Genomic DNA, 24,534 nt, shown 5'->3' with positions numbered 1-24,534 from the left:
TTTTCATGATATTGCTTAACCCAACATCTCCTTACTTTCACCTGACTTGACCTTGATCTTCATGAACATCATAACATGATTTTGACACGGGCGAGGATAGTCTCCCGTCCGGTTCCCTTAACAGAACGGCACCACTATTACTTTTTGTTTGCATATTCCGGCCTGTTGGCTGCATTCTGAAAAAAGCCAAGAGGTAGGTGGCTGGGATGAAAGTGCATATAAGTCCGCAGGCGACTGCGGTTGACGAGTGAGCTATCCAACGGATGACGTGGTAGGTCACGGGTACCAAATCGAAGCATATACACCGACTAAAGCTTAGAATATTTTGTTTTCAACGTTGTGTTGCGGTGATTGATTGTTTAAGTCGATGATTCGATGTTCAAAGAATATTTCTAACTTGCGATCTAAAGGCACGGTAATCTTGGTGAGGAGCAACGTTTCTACTCCGAGTGCCTTTGGAACCAATCCTCGTGCGTCGAATTTTTGGGACCCATCACGACGTGCTCCACCAATTTGTAATCCGATCCAACCTCAAATATGTCGCTGCACATATTACGAATTCAATCCTGTCTCGTTCTCGGCAGCAAACAGTCATGTAAAATATATGAAATTCAAAACAAAAATAAAATGAAGGTGCACAAAGCTTTAATCAAGCTCTTGTCTTAATTCATTTGACACTATAAATGTAAAACCTGTATCAGTTTTGTATATTTCTTCCCACCCTGACGCAGACTATGCACGAATGGGCATCTTCACTAGTTCTGAGCTTTATGTTAAGGTATTCGTTTCCTTTCAGCCCATCTGCGCAAACCACCCTCGCAAAATCTATTTACATTATTCGCGTTTCATCTCATTCTGATGTAAAATATAAAACAAACAAATTTATTAATTTTCACTCCTTTCCAGGCCCCCTGTGCCGTCCATGTGTTAGGCCAGTTCCTTCCTAAGCTACATCTCGTGGAGATTCCCAAATCCAGTTGGATACAAACGTTCTTAGATTATGTACCTTGTGTTTATCAATTCGTGAAGACCTATCGTTTGCGCACGTCTTCGTGCTCATACGTGGCATGCTTTCAGAATCAGACTCCAGGCCGGATTAGCATGAGCCACTCCGCTCATAACAAAGCTTCCGGGAGGCGAGAGACCTATCTTCTTCTCCTCACCCAGCACCTCCTTACAAATGCAAACCGCCTGCTCTCCCGGTGCGTCTGGGATGGCCTGCCTGCCCTGGCATTCAGATGAGCCCGAGATAGCGAGCTCGGAGCGCGCGCACCGCGCCGGCGCATCTCGGCGATAAAGCTGCGAGTCAGCGTCACATGAGGCTGGGGTGGCTGACTGGTGATGGCCTTTGCCGCCGTCCGAGTGTGAACGCCGGCGGCCGAGTCATCCCGCTTCGCTAGCACCTCCTCCACAGACTCCCGCCCGCCCCTGACTGGGCCGGGGATCCGACCGTGCCAGCTCGGCGCAGGTCGAGTCAGTCTCCTGCGCAAGACTGCGTCAAAACCTCTTAGTGCCTGACTGGCGCGCAGCTGCATCCCTGCAGCCCAGATTTGGCAGGTGTCTGGCGACAGCAGCTGACAGCGAGGCACTACCCCGCGCTCCCGACCACCGCCCGGTCCTGGCCCGCACGCCTGCGCTGTTAACGCTGAGGCCACACAACACAGCCGTTCAGGATATTGTGACGATACGCCATATCTAATCATACAGCCAACGTTACTACCCCTGCCGCGCTATTAAATTTAGTGCTATCAGACAGCGTGTATGGCGTGCTCGGTGTACCCCCCGTGACGTGCTGCGCAAGCATTGATCTTAAAGGCAATTTTTTACGTCACTATCTCGCAGGTGCCCGCTGAAACAGACTTCAGAACCCTTCAAAAGCTGCCTTGAGCTGCTGGATGCTTTGCTTTGCCCTTGCACATGTTACTCATTGCGTATCCCCACAGGAGGAAGTCTAGGGAGTTGAGGTCGGAGGAATAAGGAGCACAAACACGTCCTGTCTTCCTTAAGATTAGTGTCATTTGGAATGTGTTCGAGAAAAGTTGTCTCGTCTCCAACACAGCATAAGGTGTGAGTAAACCTTGTTGGAATCGCTGTCATTTGAAGCCAACACAAGGGTTTCGTCGAGAGGAGATGAGACAGTCAGTGCATGGTATCGCAGAGAGTTTGCGGACAAAAGTACATGTAGAAAATGCGCGTGGCAAGTATGCCCAAAAAGTATGTCAGGTACGAGTGAAAAAGTAAAGTACGTATGCCTAATGTTCCTCAGGATGAAGAAAGTAGCGTGCACAGTTTGTAGCGGTAAAGGTTCATAATGACAGAAGAACGTATGGATAAAGATGGTATGGTAAAATATTCGCCAGGAAAAGCTCGTAGTGAAATTGATCGTCCGCGCAAAATTTCGTAAAAAAGGTCGAAAGTAGTCGCTTGGACCTAACTGTTCGCGCGTGACTGTTGGTCAAAGAAAACGTCCGCTTGACAAAAAAAACAAAACAAAAAAAAACACGCAACCCAAGATTCGTATTTCGATATCTGATGTAAGCAGCACGTTTGTACGAAAGTGTTTGTCAGGGATGAAGTTCGCTGACGGTAGTGCACACGATAAACTTTGTATGAAGATGTGTGCTGAACGTTAAGATACAGATTTTCATGCTTGGTGTCCGTTGTCTTGGTGTCAAAAAAACCATGTCCGCTGCAGATTGCGCGCCGAGTCTTTTAAGCTCATCCACTATCCCTAAACCCTGAAGACGTCTCCGTCGACGACTTCGCCTGATGCCAATGAGCGCGTCACTGACGTCACCTGACGGACGCGGCGAGTCAGCTCGATTGTGGAATATGACGGAGAGACCCGTCAGAACCAGGTGGGTCCGTCCGTCCAGACCCGCCAGTGACACCAAGTATGCAATTGCTTGCATTAAGTAAATCGGAGTCCAGAGAGAATGATACACCAGCAGGACCTGCTCTGACGCACCCCTTTGATAGGGACCCTGCTTGCATTTGACCCAACGCTGACCGAGGGCATCATTTGTAAACTGTACGCCTGATAGAGCTAGACATTGCTCACTCCAATTCATATATTAAATCATCCCGGAAACCAAACATGAGCGAAATATGGGATCTACCGGTGCACAATTTGGTACCCTAGTGGTTGACCGTTCTCGAACGCTTTCCACATAGTGAACAACGAGTATCCTCCACGATACCAATCCTTTGTCTCCATGTATCGCGAAAGGCGTAATGTTTGTTTTTCTCGGGAAAGTGTGGTACATTCACAGCCCCCGCTCCTACCCTTAAGCTGCTTAAGAACCTTCGTGCACGTATTTTTGTCGAACCAACCTAATCCGCTTCGAACATACGCGTACGTCCAATTTCTTATAAGCAATCACGTACATACCTTATGCATGCGAGTTTTTCCACACAAACTTTTTTGGTGACAAACTTTTGCCAATCGGAACGGTTTCCCTACGCGCTTTATACTATGCCAACACTTGAACCTGAAATTTTGCGTACGGGTTTTGCATGCGTTCTTCTGCCATTTGAACTTCAAACCTTGTGCTTGCGACCAACTTCGGACGTACTTTGTGCATGGGTACTTTTGCCCTAGAACTGTCGCGGGGGGTGCCGCGATCACTTCCCTGACCTACTGTTGCCGTCTTCCCATCGTGATCTCAAAACCAAAAGGGCCCAGTTACGCCATGCGAATTAATGGCAGCCCAAGCAGAGCCCTTTTCCCCAGGTAAAAGGTGCTAAGGTCTATATATCCGATGTTACGTGCATGTTCTCGTTGGTGGGTGTCTTATTCAAATTTACTACCGTTTCCCGTCCCATTCCCCCCAGTCTCACAGTTATTGTCACAGTACATCTGAAGGTACCACTTCACTAATTGCATTATCTGCCGGTCTGTGAACGGGGTACTGGCCCTAGCCTTACTGGCCTTGCTTGGCCTTGAATGGGGTTCTGTGAACGGGGGTACTGGCCCTAGCCTTACTGGCCTTGCTTGGCCTTGAATGGGGTTCTGTGAACGGGGTACTGGCCCTAGCCTTACCTGGCCTTGCTTGGCCTTGAATGGGGTTCTGTGGACGGGGTACTGGCCCTAGCCTTACTGGCCTTGCTTGGCCTTGAATGGGGTTCTGTGAACGGGGTACTAAAACACTATGACTGTAGACATCCAAACTTGATGCCCCACATCAGCGTGTCGAAAACAAGGAGGGATCCAGTGATGGGAAACGGAAGAGAAGGACAGCAACTGAGCCATATACCCCGAAGATGGTCGAAGTTGGGCAAAACATTACAGTTCTTGTCTGAATAAAATATCAATTTTATCAAGACAAGCTTGTTTTAGGACATACAGGTTTTTGGGCGAAAGGAACGAAATGTTGAGTTTTTAAAAATCACAGCACATTTTTGGACTTACCTCCAAACCGGTGCTGAGCCCATGCGGCACCGTTCGAGATCCGCTCTTGGTCGAACCCAGTAACTTTAAATGTGTGCGAGGACCCAACGACCGATCCTACCGCTGTTAAAGATCATGCGCGTTCGACGTATTGAGCGTTAAAAAGCCTACGTCTAAATCAGCGTTACTGAAGGCTGTGTGGAGGCATGGCCCTCGGCAGGCCCATTACGCGCACCCAGCGCCCGCATATGTTTCGTCCCATGTTTCTTTCGTCTGCGTTTATTTCGTCTGACGATCGCGAAAGTCGCCGAGCTTTCTGGAGCAGCAAGGAGCAGTCAAGTGATGTACAAGCCGTATATACGTTACGAAGGCACATATTCCACAAGCCAGGCCTGAAATACCATATTTTTCTGAACTCAGTCCTCAGATATTGGCCTGTCATGCAATGGTGTGGGATTCGATTACCTGGTATGATATCAGCACTTTCAGCGACTGTCAGATATCGGCCACACGATGCCCAGTGCAATTCTTGATGGCCAGAGAGCGGGGCCAACACAATACAAACACGCCAGGTTCTTCAGCGCCGGCCATCAGTGACCGTTTCATTAGCAGCCTGCTATTCATCTCGGGTAATTCCACAGAGCACCGTCAAGAGGTGGCCACAACAACAGTAGACATATATGTATTGTGTAAGCCGTCGTCGTCCCGCGCCGTGGGACAGTCAGCCAGCACCAGACCGAACTGTGGTGTCTAGATGCGCCGTGACAGTGACGTCACACGGACCGGACGTGACTCCGGGCCAATCAGGTCCGACCTCGGGGACGCCACACCGCGACGCGCGGGAGGAATGTCGTATCACAGGATCGGACGAGCGCGGAAGGGAAGTCCAGGCCTCGCGATGGCCACATTAATGGTGCGGTGCCAACGCTGACTTCATACCAGCGTCACGCACAACGCACCGCTCAAGTGTTGACGGAACACAAGCTGCCCAACAGCCCACGTCAGGGACACCATTTACAACAAGTTCGTCATATTCACTTCTTGCACATCGTTGAAGCGGACATGCCGAGTGGTCTGGGAACGTCGGCCGCGAGTCCACCCGCACGCCTGAAGGGGCCATAACACCAGCACGGGCCGCGACAGGGCGGGGGATTCGGAGGAGGAGCGTGTCAGTGTTTTGACTGTTGTGCGACGCACGACCGCGTCCCGGTCCGCGCCGCGGGAGTCGCCCACGATCACCGTGACAGCCGAGTCAAAAACGGAACAGCTGCTGAGTCTGAAGAGGCAATCTGCCGGCCGCGATACAGACGCTCCACCGCTGAGCTCCGGTGACTCCCCGCTCACCGGCCTGCAGGCAACACTACACCCACCGTCACAAACCGGCAGGGTCCGGTGAGAAGAACCGACGCGGCACGATAGCAAATCCAGCTAACGGTGACTAGCACAACACCAGCGAACGACGCACAACCACCGTGGCACTCCATATTGCGAGCCACCTCACACGTCAACAAACACACACGTGGACTAGACACACTAGTTTTAGCTCTCTACGGGGTAAAAACCCTTGTTCCACGGTACACAGATAACAAATGATTCACGCCAATGCAGCCGAGCCGCCCCGGTACCCAGAGACCGCCGCCCGGCAGCGCCCCTGGCGGGCGTCACTCGAAGCAGAGCGGCACGGCGGTGAACGGCAGCACAGGCGCCGTCGCCTCGATGTCGACGGCCGTCATGAAGCAGTCGGCCGCCGCCTCGTTCTCGCCCAGAAACTCCAGCACCTTGCCCAGGTTGTACCTGTCGACGGGTGGAACGCGGCCGTCACGCTGGGAGAAGCTAGGTGGAGGATGACGCCCCGAAAGAAGGCGTCGCAAACGCTCCTGCGTGTCCCACCTCCCCAGCAAATCGGAGCAGTCCGGCGCGCCACACATTGTAAATCATTGTTACGGTTTTATGCTGCTTGCTATTTGGACCAGCGTCCTCTCGACCAGCAATGACCATTTCAGGGCTATGGGATGAACAAGAATGGATAATGGTGGGGTGTGACTATACGCGCCAGGAGGCCCGACGGCCGAGACTAAGTCCGCGCAGGGACCCCTCTGCGGAGTATGCGCCGGGCGCCCAGACGGGGGCCTCAACAGAAAGGCCTCTCAGCCTGCTCGAGGCTGGCGCATACAGCATGTCTCGGATAGGCGGGGCGTCGCGAGGATGCAGGATAAAGCAAGAAAGGGGATAAAGGGGTGGATCTTTATGTTGTTAAAGTCTCGATCCAGTTGTGTGAAGTTCACATGCAAGCACTCGAAACAACTGAGATCTCTGAGAGCATCCAAACGTGCCCAATGCGGCAACACGTGCATTAATCCCTCGCTCGTGTAGTGTTCATGAGCCGCACGTCTCAGGCAAAAGCCGGACGGGGGAGGTCAAAGGTCACACGGAGCTACGTCCTCCCACAGGATGAGCCACCCTGTCAGGTTATCCGTGCAGTAACAGGCAACCGTGCCACGTACCCAACACGACCGTACCCGCTAAACACGATCACGCACACAAAACATGACACACGTTACATGCAGAATCGCAGACACGTGCTCAAGACGCGGCCTTCAATACGTGACGTGCCGGCGCAATCCGCCCAGCCACGCTGACACATCACATGTGGTGCGCGCGGTGTGTGTCCGGAGAGACGTGCCGTGCCGTGCCGTGCCGTGCCAGCTGTGTATCGCACGACACCGGCAGACCAGGGGCGGGCCGGCCCGGCAGGCTCACCAGCTCTGGTGCACCAGCGGCTCCAGCTGGATGGCGTCCCGCAACATCTTCTCGGCCAGACGGTGGCTGCCCAGGTAGTGGTGCACCAGACCCTGCGGCGACCAGCACACGGACGTCACGTGACACCATCGGCGGCAGGCGACGCCCAGCAGCGGCTCCGATGAGACGGACAGCCGGCGCGAACGCAACAACAACGGCGCCAATCCCCATGCATCCGCGCACGACAGTCGAAGCCGCAGGTACACATCCTGGACGGCATCGCGCTCATGCTCTTGCTGGCTCGCGGGTCTCGACTACGCCACAATGCTGACGCTGACCCGAGCGTTGCGGCGCCGCAACAGCTGACCACCCCGCACCGGCCCGAGCCATGCCGGCGACCGTCCCTGGAGCACCATCCATGGCCTCACACGCACACCCAGAGGGTCACACCGGGCTCGCGCGGCACGCACCAGGTGCTGCATGCTCTTGATGTGGTGCGGGTTCAGCGCCAGCGCATCGTTGAAGTGGACCTTGGCCTCCTCGAACTCGTTCTTGTACACGTGCACCAGTCCCTTCTGCGGGTGGTGGCCGGGAGCGAGGGTCAGCGAAGACATGGCAGCCCCGCTGCCTTGTGGCACGGCCACGCGCTCATCGGCTGATGATAAGCGGCCCAAGGCCGACCGCTGGCAGGCATACAGCTAACGATATCATTCAGGGGACGAGGCGGCGCAGAATACGACAGTCAATGAGCAGGATCACTCCACTGGGGAACAGCGGGAGCTATGCCACCGCAGCAGAGCTGTTGGGACTATTGGGCATTGGTCGCTGACTCCATACGTGTCTGCACAGCACTTGAGACATCGCTGTTCCACGCCTCATTTGAACAAGCCAGACAAAGAGCACTTCAAAACCACACGTTTTCATGAGGACTGCCGCTACACTATGCCCTGGCTGCGGCCCCAGTACTCCCACATACGGGCTCACAGACTAACCGGTCCAACGACCCAACGGTCCCTCGGCCCACCGGTCCAAAAGCCCGACGATCCCTAGGCCCACCGGTCCCTCGGCCCAATGGCCCAGCGGCCCAACGGTCCCTCGGCCCACGGGTCCAACAGCCCAATGGTCCAGCGGCCCAAAGGTCTACCGACCCAACGGTCTATCGGCCCAGCGGCCCAGCGGCCCAGCGGCCCAGCGGCCCAGCGGCCCAACGGTCTATCGGCCCAGCGGCCCAGCGGCCCAGCGGCCAATCGCCCAACGGTCTATCGGTCTAACGGTTCATCGGCCCAGCGGACCAGCGGTCCAGCGGTCCAGCGACCCAGCGGTCCAGCGGTCCAACGGGCAAGCGGCCTCCGTCGGCCGTCACTCACGAAGTACAGCACATGGTGCGAGGCGGGCGCGATGGTGGCCGCCTCCTGCACACACGAGATGGCCTGGTTGGTCTGGCCCAGTCTGGGGGCAGTCAGCACGCGTCAGCTGCCGAGCTGCCGGCCCGCCATGCGCGCCACGCACTGAACAGTGGCCACGGCCGGCTGCGCCGAGCACGACCGCACGCGCCGACCGTCGGCTCATTACGGACGGGTGGCGGCGGCACCCGGTCAGTGGCCGTGCGCGTCACACGCAGTCTCAATGTGACAGCCTGGCAATGGCGTAGGCGATTTGCTTGAAAAGAAAAGTGGCCAGCTGTTCGATAATGAGGGGGGGGGGGGGCATGGGGGCGGCAAAGTTACCAAGGAAGCTAGACGCTGTGTTCCAGGCCGAAGAAATGAGGCAACCAATGCCGCGGATGGGTGACGCCCTGAACGCGGCGGCGGCGGGCGGGAGGCTACCCCGGTAAGGCGGCGTGTGTGCGTGTAAGACGCTGTACCCACTTGAGGTAGAGGTCGGCGACGAGCAGCCATATCCGGATCTGCAGGTCCCAGACCTGCTGCGGCCCCGGCCGCGGCTGGCTGGACGTCAGCGACGAGGCCACCTCGGAGAGCGCCTGCTCTACGCGAGACGGCGCGATGGTGGACGACGCGCGCACGGAGCCTGCCGCCGCGCAGCCGGAGCGGTGTGAGGGAGGCTCGGCTCGGCTCGGCCGGCGGCGCGCCCGCGGTCGGCCCAGCCGCACGGACGGGCCGACAGCGCGCGCCGCAGGATGGGCCGCGTCACACGCGACGCGGACCGAACACAGACCGAACAGTGGGGCTCCACCCGTACCCGGCCGGCGTGAGCGCCACACACACACACACAGACAGATGGGTGTCACCAATGGGAGATTGGGGGGAACACGTCCCTTAACCCCACCCCCCCCCCCACACACACAACTATCGACATCGGATTTTCTCCCAATATCCCCTGTAAACTGTGTTTTTTAAACGTTTTCACATTTGAAACACCATTTTCAGGCCCAGCTGTCCTCTCCATATTCCAGGTTTGACCACAAAACACGATGGCGAACTCCAGGCAGATATTCAGCACGCACTCGCCTTGACGTAACGCATCATAGCATGACTCGCAATAGAACAATAGCAGTAAACAACATCGGGCTGAAGATACGCGTCAACTTCAGACAGTTGTTGCCACGCATATAGGCACCAGGGTGGTCCGCCATTGCTTCTGTGATCTTTTCAAAAGCGCTTCAGCATGCTGATACTACACATCTTAAACAGAGATACTCGTGCCCTAGCGTATTAAATTTGATCTATGTTTACTACTGTAACAAGATCCCTGAGTAAACTGACCGACATGTGAACTTCTATCTGCAGCGTGCAAGTGTTCTACTTGTTTGGATAGGATATGTTACGTCAATTCCGGCTTCCATTTTCACCATACCGAGGTGAATCACTGCTAGGATCACCGCACTGCACCCACTGCAATCACTGCAACCACTGCTCTCGGTGTCCGCGCTCATCCCCCCTCTCGAAAACTCGCCGCGAACAAGTTCTGGACGTGCCGCGTCACCCACCGCTGTCGGCACCCCGTGGGAGCGATCGGCTCCAGCTCAACCGTCCAGAAGACTCGCGAAGATGGTACGACGGGGGGTTCGCTCGCGCCCCCGCCCCCTTTCACCCAAGGACGAGGTGCGATGCGAGCGTCGTCGGTGCGGGCTCATCGGCCGGTCGCCGTGCGCGCCACACGCGCGCCTGAAACACCGTCGTGGCAATTCCCCCGGGGGTTTAATACGCGGTGGGAGTGTGCGGGTGCCCATGGCGACTGGCGGCAATGCAGGAAGCACCCTTTCGTAGCGGAAGCCCGTGACACTGCGGTCGCACCCCGCAATGCGCCCCACGACAAAAGCCGAAATTTGGTTGATTGACGCTCCCGTCGAATCGGTGCCAGGAAATAGGCCGCCTGGCTGGACGCAAGTGCCGCAGTGACATTTTCAGTTGCGTCATGCGGAAACGCTCGCCCAGGAATAGGCCGAAACACCGCCGTTCGTGAGGTGATGTGGGATGTGGAAAAAAGTCCGCGCTGGCACTGCGCTGGAGGGAGCGTGATAAAAAGTCAAACAGAAAACTTGACCAGTGACCAGCTGTCTTCGGAGACAAATGCACAAGGTCCACAGCGCGAGTGGAGAAAAAGAAATTTACGAGATGCCTCGAAAACCTCTTTGAGACTTCCCATGTCGATGCTATGAAGATCATCAAAGTCCCAGAGAACAAAGACTTCTTTCAGGCCCAATGGGAGCGAAGCCACTGAGGTTTCATGGTGGCAATTCAGCTTCTTGCTGGGAAGGAAGAGTGCAGCTCTCCAATCGTAACAGCAGACCGCAGAAAGGGTCCGTTGCCGGACGGGAGAGCACGCCGAACACGAGGCAACTGCCCTGTTGGAATCTTCATCCACCGACAGCACACAAGTGGCAAGTGCGGATGACACGCAGCCATTCACGCCGCTTTCTTCTCTGAAACGGCAATGCGGGTGAACCAAGACGCTGGTCTGGCAGCAGCCATCCATCGGTCCCAGCTCAGCGACCCCTCTGGGGTCCAGCTCCGACCGACGATGACCTTCGTCGCGGCTCCCCTGGCCAGACGACCAGCCGAGGATCGAGCAGGCGGACGCGCACATTGCGGACGATAGCCACCGAGGGAGACATCCGGCGTCCTGTCTCTGATGGTCCACTGAGACGGAAAGCCAGGACCCGACGATGGAGAGGAGAAAGTGAATCGACTAGTCCCAGTAACCGGTCCAGGAGTCGTCATCGGGCTCCGTGGTGCTCCGAGGCTCGCCGGAGGATTTGGCGCCACGACAACCTACGCTGCCGCGCCCCGTGTGAACTACTGGACCGTCGCGAATAGGAACAAGGATCGAGCTTTGACACCACCTCCAGTGACAGTGTCAAAGTGCCTCCAGTATGCACGCTCCATCAACAGGAGCTCAGGCGACAGCTCCTCCACTTCGCTTCGCTGGTAAGCATACCTTTGAATTAAGGACGGAGGCGGCTTTCTCCACGTGCTTCGGTCCGCCTTCGGGACCACAAATTGCCTTGCTTCAGTGCTTCAGGAGCGGAAAGAGGCACATCAGTCGGAGTTTGAGCCCATGGTGCATGAATACCTGGAGCCGACAGTAGGTGAGACTTGTCTCTTCTCAAAGGATCGTGTCGTTACCTTTTGCCGCGGGAAGCTGGCCGAAGTTTTACCACCCGGGTGCTCTCCACCGTGCCGGATGAATGGGACCTCCGATTTACGGGATCAGCATCTCCTTGTTTCGCGATCAGTTCTGACTAACACTCAGCGAATAGGAGCACTCAAGTGTATCGTCTCTTCCATCGTCAGGGCACGGTTCTCCGCACCAGTGGTCGAGGCTACCGCGCACGGCTCGGCCCTCTTGCGATGCGTCACCAGCTATCCGGACGCTCAAATCTTGCAGCAGGCGACCCCAAGAAGTTCACCAGTCACCTCTGGCACCTCAGCGAAGAGCTGGATGGTTCGCAACAGCTGATTCGACGAGGTGTCGTTCGAGATGAGGATGATGGTCGCGGGTGTCTCAGGGACAGGGATCGATGAGTACACCACAGTGAGCACAAGTGGATCTCGCGGTAAAGGGAGTTTCAGCAAGAAGACCCTCGCGGACTTCATCACGATCGGTCGGTGGGAATCCTGAAGCCCTGTGGGACCAACGAAGACCTCGTCGCCCATCCCAGCGATTGGTGACAACATCGGACTTCACGAATGCCAAGGAAGTCGCATGCAGGATCGCGGCAGCAAACGGCTTCGTCGAGCGATGCGTAGCTCTTGTCCATACGGACAACGCGGCACTGACGAGGAAAGACAAGCGAAAGCAGTACCTGCTGCAGGTGTCGAATGACACATTCGCCGTTATTCCTAGACTTCGAGGTGGAGGGGAAAGGTCTGCAAACATCTTCGCCTGAGCTATGCCGTTCGTGACTGATTCAATGACATCTGCTCTGCGACGGACCGCGCGAAGTGTTCTTCAATCCATCGCGTCAGGAGGTGAACATTGATGTAGTATGCATGCATATCGTGTTCATGGTTTAAAAACTGGAGTACACCATACACGGTTGGGCCATTTTAGACTTTGACATCACGTTGTCCAAAACCACTAGGGATCACAAGTTCATGGGGAATACTAGAGCGAACTTTTATGGCCTACACTGTATGAGAATTTGGCATTCAATCCACGTGTGACAGTGCTTAAAAGTGCTGGACTGGCCACATTTACCCCGCATGATTTCATCACCAAACACGCGTCGGCTCATGAGAAAGCACTTTGGAAAAGTCCTCAGCACAGAACAGGGGACCACCCTAATATACACTAAATATTGGCTACGCACACCAGGCACACGAAACCCGTATTAGTATTGTAAACTACTGTATACCATGCATGCAGGCCGTCGCCAGACCAAAGCCCTGTTAAGTCCAAGTAGTACGCACAGCTTAGTACGCCGGTCGCATGCTCCTCGGTGCCGGTCGCAACCTCAGAGAACCCCCACAGCAGTCCGCCGCCTCCGGACGACAAACGCAAACTACCGCAGCCAGCGCCCAAAATGTCAAGCAAAACCGGGCCAGGACCGGCCCACCCCATCCGCACTTTCACTGCTCCAGCGCGCCTGCCGTCACCGGCAGCGGCGGCAGCCCTGCCCGCAGCGGTGGCGGCAGCAGCAGCGGCGGCAGCAGCGGCAGCAGCAGCGGCAGCGACGACGGCGGCGACAGCTATGTACAGCGGACAGGGGCGGATGGGGGCGGGGCGTGCGGAACGCGCCGCCGCAGCTACCTTCGCACTCGGAGCCGGCGGGCGAGGGCAACAGGTGGTTCGGCCCCAGGACCGGGATGGCCAGCGTCTCCAGCGGCGAGAGCACCACGTGGCGCGCTACTTTATCCGCTGCGGTGACGTAACGCTGACGTCAGAGCCCGCCGGCGCGCGTCAGCTGACGGCCCGCGGCCCCCACACAGCAGGCACAGAGCGGCACTTCGGACAGAGCACAGCTACGACTGACACTGGCCCCGGATAGGGAAGCCTTCCGCGCAGTGGTGCTCTGGGCCGGCCCAGAGAGGGCGCCCGCGGCCTCTGGGCCGGCCCAGAGAGGGCGCCCGCGGCCTCTGGGCCGGCCCAGAGGGGGCGCCCGCGGCCTCTGGGCCGGCCCAGAGGGGGCGCCCGCGGCCTCTGGCCGGCCCAGAGGGGGCGCCCGCGGCCTCCGGCCCAGGACCCGGCCCAGGGACGCGCCGCGGGGGGACCGTGCCGACCCGGGCCCTGGCCTGACCCAGCGTCGGCGCCGGCAGGCTCGGTGCCGACTACACCGGCGGGCCGAGCGCTGCTGGGAGATCACCCGCAGCACCCGTCATTCACAGCTGGCTGCTTGTGTACGGGGGCCGGACTGTAGAGGTGGTGTGCCCAGTACCGATGCCTTGATGTCTGGCACATTCGTGACGCCAGCTATTGCTATGGTGTGCTATACACGCTTTCTACCGTCTACTCCCCCACCATTCTATGTTTCCTACTGAGTGCACTATTCAAGCTTTATACATGACAAACATCGATATCAATCGTTCGATCTCCTCTGAACGCTGGTCATGCTTTGACATGCTGTGCTGCAAGACGGTGGTAATAGTGCAAAACGTATTCCTATACCTAAAACACGACTGAATAAGCAGTAAAAATACATACGAAATGAGAAGGTTTGTCATGTCCTGATCTCGTCAGGAATGGCCTCGCACATCTCGAAGGAACGCATATTGACTTTACTGGCTTAATGGTTTGCATCAACTTATCTGAGACCGACGAAGGGACAAGTGCTCCAGTAATATGCAAATGCAAAAGTCTGATGCACAGCTAGATCTTACTGGTCCATTATCCAACAATGAATGGTCAAGCACATTAAAGAAGTCATTTATGTCCTGGGCATATGGCAGGTACTGCATTACCTCTTCCTCGAACGGTTACGCGTACCACCTACAACACACGGGCGCCATTCGCCCTTGCTGTAAGTGCCGTTAGTATTTTGTGACCTGTGCGTGTTTTGTCGGTGAGGACACACGGCGCACCTGAATCGGGGTCGGAGACGACCGAGTACTGTCGGTCAGTGTCCAGACTGTTCTCCGCCATGCGGGCATCGTAGATCTCCTTCCACTGCTCCAGCATCTCCCGCGCCACGATCAGCGCCGCCTGCCGGACGACACAGGAAATGCAGCGTGAGAAGCCAGCTTAGTACTGCCTGCTCAAGCAACGTTGTCGATATATATATATATATATATGGTGTGCTATATAGGTATACAAAAGGTATACAAGGTATACCTTTAGGTATACAAGGTGTCCAGGACAGGCATATGGGACTTGACAAAACATCCTATTATAACCTCAGTCAGGGCCTTCTGATTAGATGGATTTCAGCGATCAGAGATCCTACTTCACAGTGTTTGTTACATGAGCTCAGATCCTACCGCCCCATCGTACAACTCTAGGTCAACGGCATAATTTTGCGGCCAAAAATTGACGCGCCGCAAAGTCTAGCTTAGTCCGTCGTGCCCTTTAACCTCATATGACCTTGAGCGACCACGACCAATCCCAGTCAGCCCAAACCAGTCAGCGGGAAAATAGCGAGCACGTATGACGGCTCGAACACACCCAACCAGCCAAGGATGGCCTGGGAGAAGATCGCTGTGACCGACTCACTGCGAGGGCGGATCTGATTGAAGATGTTATCGACCCACATCCGAGTGAGCACCTGCGCAGATCCACTGCGCCGCAGACGCCTCACCTCTCCACCGTTGCAGTACTCCTCCACGTGGACGCGAGTAAACATCAGCTGGAGGTCCTCCGGGTACTCGTCCTGGGCCACGCGCAGCAGCTGAAACAAGAGGCCGCCGCTGACCACGGAGGACGGGGCGTAGTGTACAGCCGACGGAGATGCATTGCATTGTGCCCGGGCACCGAGGGATGGAGAACTGAGCCTTCCCCGTCAGTCAGCTGGATGCTCCGGCCCGGAGGGAGGGTGCTGACCTGACCCACCATCAGCACTCTACCGCGCTGGTCCAGTGTCACCCGGACCCCCAGCGGCCACCCACCTCCAGAGCGCCGCTGTGCTGGTTCTGGGCGGTCAGCAGCAGGGCCAGCAGGTGCAGCGAACCCAAGTGGTCCGGCCGCCGCTCCAGCGCGGTGCGCACGTGCGCCACGGCCGCCGCCACCTGGCGTGCCCGCGCCATCTGGTAACCCATGTAGAAGGCGGCCAGATGGTCACCCGGGTCCAGCTCGTGACACCTGATGGGGGGGGGGGGGGGGGCGTCGTCACCAGAGCTCCACAATGCGCTTGGTTGTTCAGGCTGCACGGCATCGCTTGCTTCCCGCCCTGGACGAAAGGGCGGTGATGGAGAGGCACTGAATGTATGGCTCCATATTGCATGAGTGTGCAGTCGGGCTGTGTTATGAGAGCGGATGAGGGACACAAGAAATGACCGTAACACAGACCAACGAGTGAGGCTGCTCGAACTGATGTACGAGTATAATCCACCCCATGTCTTACAGGTCAGCGACACGGTACCGAAACGGCGAAAGGTTGGCTTTATGATGGCGTGACGCTATGCCTCGGTCCTCCGCCGCTGCTGGCGTCAGTTCACAACGATAGTGAGTGACAGTGGGATGTTCAGTGCAATGATAAAAACCGCTTTATTTAATAAGATAAACCTTTCAATTATCAGCCTGCAACATCGTAGCCTCGTTTCGTTCACGCGGTCCGGGTTACGCGATGCACAGGCAACACGTCCCTTCGAAAGGACACCGTTACGCTCGTCCAACTTCAACGCTACTGTTCAACTGGTGCACGCCAGCGCTAGCGCGAGCCGAACGTCACGACAGGTCCCCGGCATCCCAACCGATGGGGCGCCGGCCGCCCTGACGCCGGCTCCGCTCCGGCCGCCGGCCGCGGAGCACGCCCACCTGCGGAAGTTGTCGAGCGCGGCGTCGGCCAGCCGCTGCTTCTCCTGCTGCTGGCGCGACACGCCGGCCTGCAGCATCTGGCCGATGCCCAGGTACAGGTGGCAGCGGCTGGCCAGGCCGTGCGACTCAGAGGACTCCTGGCGCAGGGCGCGCTCGCTCCATCGCACCCCGTCCTCAAACTGAGGAGACGCCCCATCGTCACCACCACAAACACTCGCCCCACCGCAACCCGTCCTCAAACTGAGGAGACGCCCGATCGTCACCAACGCAAACACTCGCTCCACCGCAACCCGTCCTCAAACTGGGGAGGTAACCGATCGTCACCATCGCAAACACCCGCTCCACCGCATCCCGTCCTCAAACTGCGGGGACGCGCCATCGTCACCACCGCAAGCAGCCTCCGGCCAGCCAGCTCCAGCCGGCACGGCCTCGCCACAGGTGGTCGGCGCAGCGGGCCGCTACCAGGGCAAGTAGGCCAACCACAGCACGTTGTGAATGTCGGCACAGCTAACGGACACTCTTCGACTGCAAAAAACGCGCAACGAATTTGCCTCTTCCACGTGATGACTTTCCACGCCTGGTGCATTAAACATGCGTGCATGAGCTACCACCCAGCCGCCGACGCCGGTGGTGCCACTCGTCCCCAGCCGCTGGGACGCTGTCTGTACCGGCGGCACCGCCAGCGGCTGTCAGACCCCGCTCACCCGGTGCAGGTTCTCGTAGCAGAGGCGCGCCGCCAGCAGCGGCAGCACCGCCTTGTCCGGGTTCAGCCGGAAGGCCTCCTCGAGCACCAGCTGGGCGCGCTGCGGCCGGCCGGCCGCCGCCAACGACAGCGCGTACTGCTGCCACACGTGCGCCTCCTCGAAACTGAAGCGCAGCGCCCGCTCCAGCGACTGCCGGCGGGCGAGTGAGGGAAGGGAGAGGGGGGCGGGCGTTAGCGGGCGTCAGCCGAGGGAGTCACTCCGCGATCAGGGGGCATAGCGGCGAGGATCCTCTTTGGCAGCCATGGGCCGGTAACATGATACACGTACCGCTCCGCCACGACTCTGAGAGGGTCACCACGTGCCTGCGAGGTGGGCACTGGCTGACTGGGAGTCCAAGCATGAGATCAACCGACTAGTCAGTGCCGCTGCGGGCAGAAGCCGCACTGTCAGTGTTTCTCGGCCGGGCGAGCTCGACTAGTCAGCGCCTCTCGGAAGGCGGGCTCGTCACATCCGCCCGATTGTACGGCGTCACGGCCGTTGGCAGCCACTCCGACCCCGCCAGCTCACCTCGCACAGCATGACAGCCTGGCCCTTTCTGACCAACGCCATCGTCATCAGGTCGTAGACGGAGGTGGCGACGCCGTAGGACTTCTGACGCGCCTCGGCCGTCTCCGGCGACTGGGTCAGCACGGCCTCCCGCACCGCCAGAGCCTCGCTGTCTCACGGGCAGAGGCACGACGTCACCACGGATGGTACAGAGCGCTGGTGATCAGGCAGACAGCGAACGGAGCCTGAAGCATTGGTGATCAGACGGACAGGGAACGGAGCTTGGAGTGCTGGTGATCAGACCGACAGGGAACGGAGCCTGGAGCGCTGGTGATCAGGCCGCCAGGGAACGGAGCCTGGAGTGCTGGTGATCAGGCCGCCAGGGAACGGAGCCTGGAGCTCTAGTCATGACCCACAGCGCACATTGGTGAATATGTCGACAGGGAACTGAGCCGGATGGTGGCACAGGAAGTCTGCAAGCAGGAGCTGGTGTGTACGTTGGCGGCCTCCCCGGAGAATACAAAACCCAAAACATGTTAGATGACACTGTTATTTTGCGTCTGAAGGCGGAGAGCGGCTACCAGGGCATCACTCAGTCACCCGATTGACTGTAGACGGCCATAGCTGGCGTGAGTCACCAGCGACGCCGGGAAGCGGCAGGACGGTACAGCACAGCGCGATGCACAGGCAGGAGGACATTTCAAGCAAGCGAACCATTTGAAGCCACCGACGTAGTCATTATCTCATCGGACATGTACCCCACAGAGGCCACGCCGGATTCGCCAAATGATGCATCGATATTCCATGCCGAAGTGGGTACCGCCTGCGCTTCCGTCGAAGCTGGCAGTCTGATCCGGCCGCCGATCTCACTCCCAGATCCGCCGCGACTGGCAATCTGATCCGGCCGTCGATCTCGTTCCCAGATCCGCCGCGGCTGTCAGTCCGATCCGGCCGCCGATCTCGCTCCCAGATCCGCCGCGGCTGTCAGTCCGATCCGGCCGCCGATCTCGCCCCCAGATCCGCCGCGGCTGGCAATCTGATCCGGCCGCCGATCTCGCTCCCAGATCCGCCGTGGCTGGCAGTCTGATCCGGCTCCGCCGGCCCGCTCCCAGCAGCCTGACAGCACGCGCTCACCTGATTAGCAGCAGCAGCACTATCTCCTCGTTGATGTCCTTGGGCACGAACAGATTGCTGCCCACCTGGCGCCGCGGTTTCCACGGCGACACCACCGACCGGCCACCAATCGAGCTCTTCTTTTGGTCTGCGGGACGGGCTCAGTCACTACGTCGGCCGCCAGCCTGTCCAGCTTGACCACTCAGCTCTCAGAGTTGATATTACCCAGAATAGGTGTCTGAAGCTTCTAATTATACTTATTTATTACAAATTATCATTATCTATCATTAAGAAAAATTCACAAGTGCCTCTCAACGCGGGAACTCAATGCCACGCATTGTCTGCTACAACGTGAATATAGCGAAATTGTCAAGATTGAGTGGCACACGACCAGCACGTCACGCCAGAAACTAATGCAAGAATACCAAAAAAAAAACTGCCAGTAGGCAGACTAGGGCACTACAGCGGGCCTCAAAACACTCCTAAAGTACGCAGCGTTATCTACACTGCGGCCTGTGTCGGTCTGGTGCCGAGCGCCACGCAGTCGGCACCGCTCTCACTCACCGCTGACAAGGATCGCCTCCAGCTTCTCGTAAGCCTTGTCGCTGACGCCCCTGAGCAGGATCTCGGCCAGCCGGCGGGCCATGGCCAGTCGGACGCCCTGCGTGGCCGACGTCTCCACCGCGCCCAGGATCATCCTGTCAGGGCGGGTCAGACCGGGCGTGGGCAAGGTCTCCCTACGTCTTAAGTCAAGCTGATGTCACAGAGAACGGGGTGTCTGGTGTATCTGGCTGCTCCGTAAGCTCTGCTCCGTCACACATCTCGAGATAATCACAAGTGCCCGGGCGGTGTTGAATGCATGGCATCCTGTTTGAGTAGCATCGGGTGCCTCTCGCTTGCAGCACGAATCTGCACAACCTGCGAGACAGGTGTCCATACCCAACCCGAGCTCAGGCGGCTTGCAGCCCGTAGGCCGTCTCGACACCGCCGCGGGCCGGCCTGAGCCCCGCGCCAGCCCTGCGCCGCTCACCTGTACCGCCGAATGGCCCGGGGCATCTGATTGGCCTTGAGGATAAGGATGGGAGCCTTCTGCAGTGCCGTCTCCAGGATCAGGCCCAGCCGGTTCTCCGGGTGCGGCGGTAGAGGCGAGCTGGAGGAGCCTGAAACAGCACCGCACGGGCATGACATAGCTGGAGAGCGACTGACACTGCAGAACGGAGCAATGCACTGGAGGTGACATCTAAAATATGACTCGCAACAGGTCCCCGCGCCATCGCTGTCTGCCAGAAAAGCAATTAATATATCTGACCATTAGACGAAAAGAGCGGACTGACGCCGCTCGAAAAGTGCGGACTGACGCTGCTCGAAAAGTGCGGACTGTGGCGAGCTCATTAATACACAGGTTAAAACAGCACAGCATTTAGCCCAATTTAACCAGTGCGGACCGAGGCCACTCAAAAAGTTGGGACTGTGGCGAGCTCCAGGTTAAAACAACGCAAAATTCAGCCCGAGCTGACCAGTGCAGACTGACGCCGCTCGAAAAGAGCCAATTGCAGTGACCTCGTAAATCCGCAGGTTAAAAACCGCAGCCTTTAGACTGAGTTGATCTATGCTGGCGCCCCTCCAGTTCCCTTCACGGCTGCGTGTGCGGAGACGCGAGTTCGCAGCGGACTGACCAGCTGTGTGCACGCTCCATGTGCTCTGCATGTTGGAGCTCTTGTCGACCTCCTGCAGGTAGAGCAGGGCCAGGTCGCTGGCCAGCTCGAAAGAGCCAATGACGCCCTCCTCACGCTCAGCCGCCTTGAACTTGCTGCTGCTGGCCAGCGGCGCCTTCTCCAGGCACAGGCCTGCGGCGCCCACCACGCACGGGGTCAAGGGCGGTCGAGAGGGCGAAGACTCGCGTTCGGACGAGTTCGCAGCCTAACGCGACGAACGGCGCGACAGGCTCCTGCCGAAGCCGACGGCAAGCAACACTACACACAATCGTCACTACCATTACGACGGCGACCGTCGTAATGGTAGCGACGTAATGTGGAGCAGCCCCGCATCGGACGAGACGGTCACGTGGCGAGGGGCGGCGGGGCGGGCTATGAGCCCTGATTCGACGGCTGACGCCCGACAGCCCAAACGGAGCCAGGGCACTGAATATAGAACTAAATCACGCGGGAAAAAGGCAGAAGACGTCGAAAGAAATACGTGCATGACAGCTTGGAAAGCAGAGACAACTGCAGTTGTAATAGACAGATGATGACAAGGATGCTAATAATCAACAACGAAAAGCTAGAAAACACGCTGAGGCAAAGCAAGGTTTCGTACAACCAATCGCAAGCTCGCGGCGCACACCAACATTCACTGGTGAGCCCTGTACACCAGACAGTTGTCCTCTAAGCCGCACCCCTCAGGAACCGCGCCGGACCCAGACCGCGCACGGCTTCGGTCCCCGGCTCTTCCCCAAACTCACCCTTCACGGCGTACGACTCGGCGACCACGCGCAGACTGCGAGTGGGCAGCTGACGCTTGGCGAGCGTGTCGAGGCCGGCGCGCGACAGGTCGAGCAGAGCGTCCTCGTGCAGGCCCATGGCGTGGTGCACCTTGCCCAGCAGCAGGTGGGCGTCTATCATCATGTCCATCTGCCGACCAGCGCGTCGCTGTCGCGTCACAGACCGCACGGGCGGGCGAGCCAGCGGCGCACACGCCAGGCCCAGTAGCGAGCCATCAGGGCCAGCCGCCTCAGGCGGGTGGCTTGTGACTGCCGCAGCAGCTGTGCTCGCCGCAGCCTTTACCAAACGGCCAGCGTTCTATTTGGCTATTTATTTATACACATGATACGGCGGCTCGGAGCCAGCGCATAAGGTGGCAGGGGGAGGAAAGGGGGCATAGTAATGCCTCGAACTTCGAACAGCACGCAGTCAATGATGCTCCGCAAAAGGATCATTCGCTTCGCTTCGTCCACAATTCATGCTGTCAAGACATGCTTGAGTACCTCCAACGCGAGTGGGGTGAGAGCGAGTGCACGGCTATCGAAGGGAGATCCTTACAAGCACTGACACCTGAATATCCACCCGCCTGGCTCACACCCTACAGACAGCGTGACAACCCACCAGGACGCGTGGTGGTGCGATTAGGCGCATGGTGATCACAGCGATGGCAAGAAACCGCATCTGTCCTCTGCAGTCAATGTTTACCCTCTGTTTGCCACTATACCTTCACCCTATGTGAGTCATCTGCCCCTTCTGCACATCACTGCGCCTTCAGTGGCTCATGCATACCTTCTGTGGGCAGTCAGAGGTGGCTGCCATTGTCAGCAGCCGCTCCACGTCGCGCAGCTCGCGGCGAGCCTTCTCCTGGTTGGCATCGCTCGGCGGGTTCTCCTCCAGGTAGTACTCCAGGCGCGCCTCGGCGATCAGGAAATTGGCCAGTGGCTCTGCACCAAAACAACTTCTGCTGACGCACGGTACTCCGGCAGGCAGCCAGCTCATTTAAGCCACAACTTGACAAGTCTGTGCATAAAGTGCTGTATCAGTCAAACCACATATCAGTGGTGAGATGCTGACTGGTCAGCCATGCATGCCCATCTGTAACCACATCCTGGACTTTCGCCTTGTGGAGTGAATCAATGACCCTGGGCACTCTTGATGCAAGCTTTGCAAGCTTATGCAGCATGCAGTAGTCTGAAGGCATGCAAAGCATATATTAGCTTTGCTGATGGATCTAATTCATAATGGCATGCAACATAAATGCTGAGGAAAATTTGTCTTTTTTCCTAGTTAACTTTCAGAGTGCAATATGATAGTGAGCATATCCATGGAGCCATTTCATGAAACTAGGCCCACAGTCCTCTGTGGCAGAATACTGCACCTAGCTGCAGCCATCCAAGTGGAAATTAAGCCACTCAAGGCTATAATGTGAGCCATACCATGCTCTGGACAGACCTGTGGAGGGATTACGCTGTTTCCCCTGCTCGGCCAGATCAATGACCCTCTTCCAATTTGCCTCTTCACGACACTTCTCAATTTCTGCCTCTCTCACACTGGGCTTCCCTTTATTGGACATTATAGCTGAGAAGTTTTACTCCTGAAACAGAAATATTAGGCATTGTTTGCTTATTTGAAATACCTATGTTCAGAAACAGAGCAAAACAGTACAAAATGATGCAGTGATATCATTGGGTAATGTGAAATGCTTCAAAACTGCAGTCCTACTGATGAGCATTACTTGATACACTTCTGACACTTCAGCACTTTTGGCCATTTTGCATTTATTTGCATTACCCTGCATGATATGCAAGAATATGCTTATAACCATTTATCAGGCCCAAAACCATACTGCAACCAGTGGCAGTTTCCCAAATGAGCTGGGGGGGGGGGGGGCTGAGCAGTGAAAAATGACCTGACCTAGCCCCAAAATGACCAACAGGTTCCTTCCCAGATTAAGCTTTATTCCCAAAGTTGGAGTGGAGTGCCAAGGCTCAAGTTGGCAGGGGGAGGGGGCTGAAGCCCTTCCAAACTGAATAAGAAACTACACTCCTGGCTTTAAGTGCTTACAGCAAAACAGGGAAATTCATGGAAGTAGCATTGTTTGCAGACAGAATTTCCCTCTCTGTACTCAAATTGATGGCAGCAGTGTGTCAAACTGTGAGAACTCACTACACAGGTACTGGCACTGTTGTTGCAAACATGCTTAGCAAAACATGCCCCTTTTAAAGTCAGAGAATAGTAACAAATCAGCTACAGATATTGTTAAGATATTTCATCACCAGCAAGTTCTTGCAAAGAAAATTTCACTTATACCCCAGTTTATACAATATTAAAGAATTGGACATGCTCTCACTGGGCAGGGTGTAAAAAACAGGGTGTAACTAAAATCAAGTTTGAGGCAAGGTTCACAATTTTAATGTTGGAATTCCCAAAAAGGCTTTATTTCATTTCACAGGCAATTATCTTATACTTTGAGACATGTACTGCACTGCTGGTCCGGGTCAGGTCCAGGTCCAGGTCCACTGGGATCGCAAAATGAAATTCATCCACAAACATCCTGATATCCATGCTCCACATGTTGCTGTGATTAATCAGTGATTCTTTTATCATCACCGTTCCACATGCCGCAAACACATACTTGACACGTAGGTATTTACACACATGCCCGATGACCACCGCGTCCGCACACACCCGCCCCCCGCCCCTACCCGCGAGCGTCGACCTGCGCTTTCTGGCAAAGGTCGGCTGAGGACCTCCTCGCACCCGGCTACCACCAGCTGGCGGGCGACCGACGGCCGGCGGGCCGACGATGCGGCGGCGGGTTGCACCTGAGCAGGAGTGGAATGTCCGTGAAGAAACGCTGCGTACAGAGTAAACGTGGAGTAGGGGCCAGAATGGGATAACTGACCTGGAAATACTGCGATCGTCTTATCGCCTTCCAGACCAAACTTTCATTTCTAAACACGGCCAGAGAATAGTCAGCGAGCCCTTTTGCCAACATTGAGTGATACGTTGGCGTTGTGTTCGATCGAAAAGAACGAAACCAAAGTCGCACGAGTGTGCTTTTCTGACACCTGATAGCCCGGCACCATTGCTAAGTAAAGTTCAATGTCGTTATCTTTTGGTTTGGTCATAATAATTTTTCCCAGACACCTGTATTTGTAAATTCTACCGTTCCGGTGTCTCGCCTCTGCCT

At 56.7% G+C, this 24,534-nt stretch overlaps 1 protein-coding gene across 4 annotated transcripts; it reads right to left on the bottom strand.

The window, feature by feature from the left end:
- Positions 1–5,237: 5,237 nt before the first annotated feature.
- On the bottom strand, positions 5,238–24,096 carry LOC119111927 (tetratricopeptide repeat protein 7B). 4 transcript variants are annotated; one of them, XM_037235809.1, is made up of 20 exons: positions 24,047–24,096; positions 22,794–22,935; positions 22,131–22,285; positions 21,323–21,491; positions 20,538–20,708; positions 19,892–20,021; positions 19,426–19,559; positions 18,883–19,009; positions 17,770–17,917; positions 17,203–17,391; positions 16,499–16,677; positions 15,631–15,823; positions 15,324–15,413; positions 14,611–14,731; positions 13,343–13,450; positions 8,998–9,157; positions 8,497–8,578; positions 7,600–7,704; positions 7,151–7,242; positions 5,238–6,184 (listed from the first exon to the last, which is right to left on the bottom strand). In XM_037235809.1, the coding sequence occupies exons 2-20, from the start codon at positions 22,912–22,914 to the stop codon at positions 6,052–6,054; spliced, it is 2,607 nt and encodes an 868-aa protein (XP_037091704.1). In that variant the 5' UTR covers positions 22,915–22,935; positions 24,047–24,096; the 3' UTR covers positions 5,238–6,051. The 4 variants fall into 4 exon arrangements, with proteins under 4 accessions (XP_037091704.1, XP_037091711.1, XP_037091720.1 ...); XM_037235816.1 differs by lacking the exon at positions 24,047–24,096 and adding an exon at positions 23,977–24,018; XM_037235825.1 differs by lacking the exon at positions 24,047–24,096 and adding an exon at positions 23,952–24,006.
- Positions 24,097–24,534: the final 438 nt, after the last annotated feature.

Source organism: Pollicipes pollicipes, unplaced genomic scaffold (assembly GCF_011947565.3).
Source record: "Pollicipes pollicipes isolate AB1234 unplaced genomic scaffold, Ppol_2.1 Scaffold_2555;HRSCAF=2994_pilon_pilon_pilon, whole genome shotgun sequence".
Classification (NCBI taxonomy): domain Eukaryota; kingdom Metazoa; phylum Arthropoda; class Thecostraca; order Pollicipedomorpha; family Pollicipedidae; genus Pollicipes; species Pollicipes pollicipes.
The sequence above is the reverse complement of the archived record's forward strand: the minus strand, read 5'-3'. Positions and strand labels throughout refer to the sequence as shown.

What these genes read in the sequence shown, in the direction of transcription:
- LOC119111927 (XM_037235809.1), bottom strand. Translation starts at nt 22,914, where the DNA reads ATGTCCAATAAAGGGAAGCCCAGTGTGAGAGAGGCAGAAATTGAGAAG. An exon ending in GGAGGCGATCCTTGTCAGCG is followed by an intron (nt 19,010 to 19,425) that starts GTGAGTGAGAGC and finishes CCCGTCCCGCAG; the next exon opens with ACCAAAAGAAGAGCTCGATT. An exon ending in GTCGCCGACCTCTACCTCAA is followed by an intron (nt 8,579 to 8,997) that starts GTGGGTACAGCG and finishes GACTGCCCCCAG; the next exon opens with ACTGGGCCAGACCAACCAGG.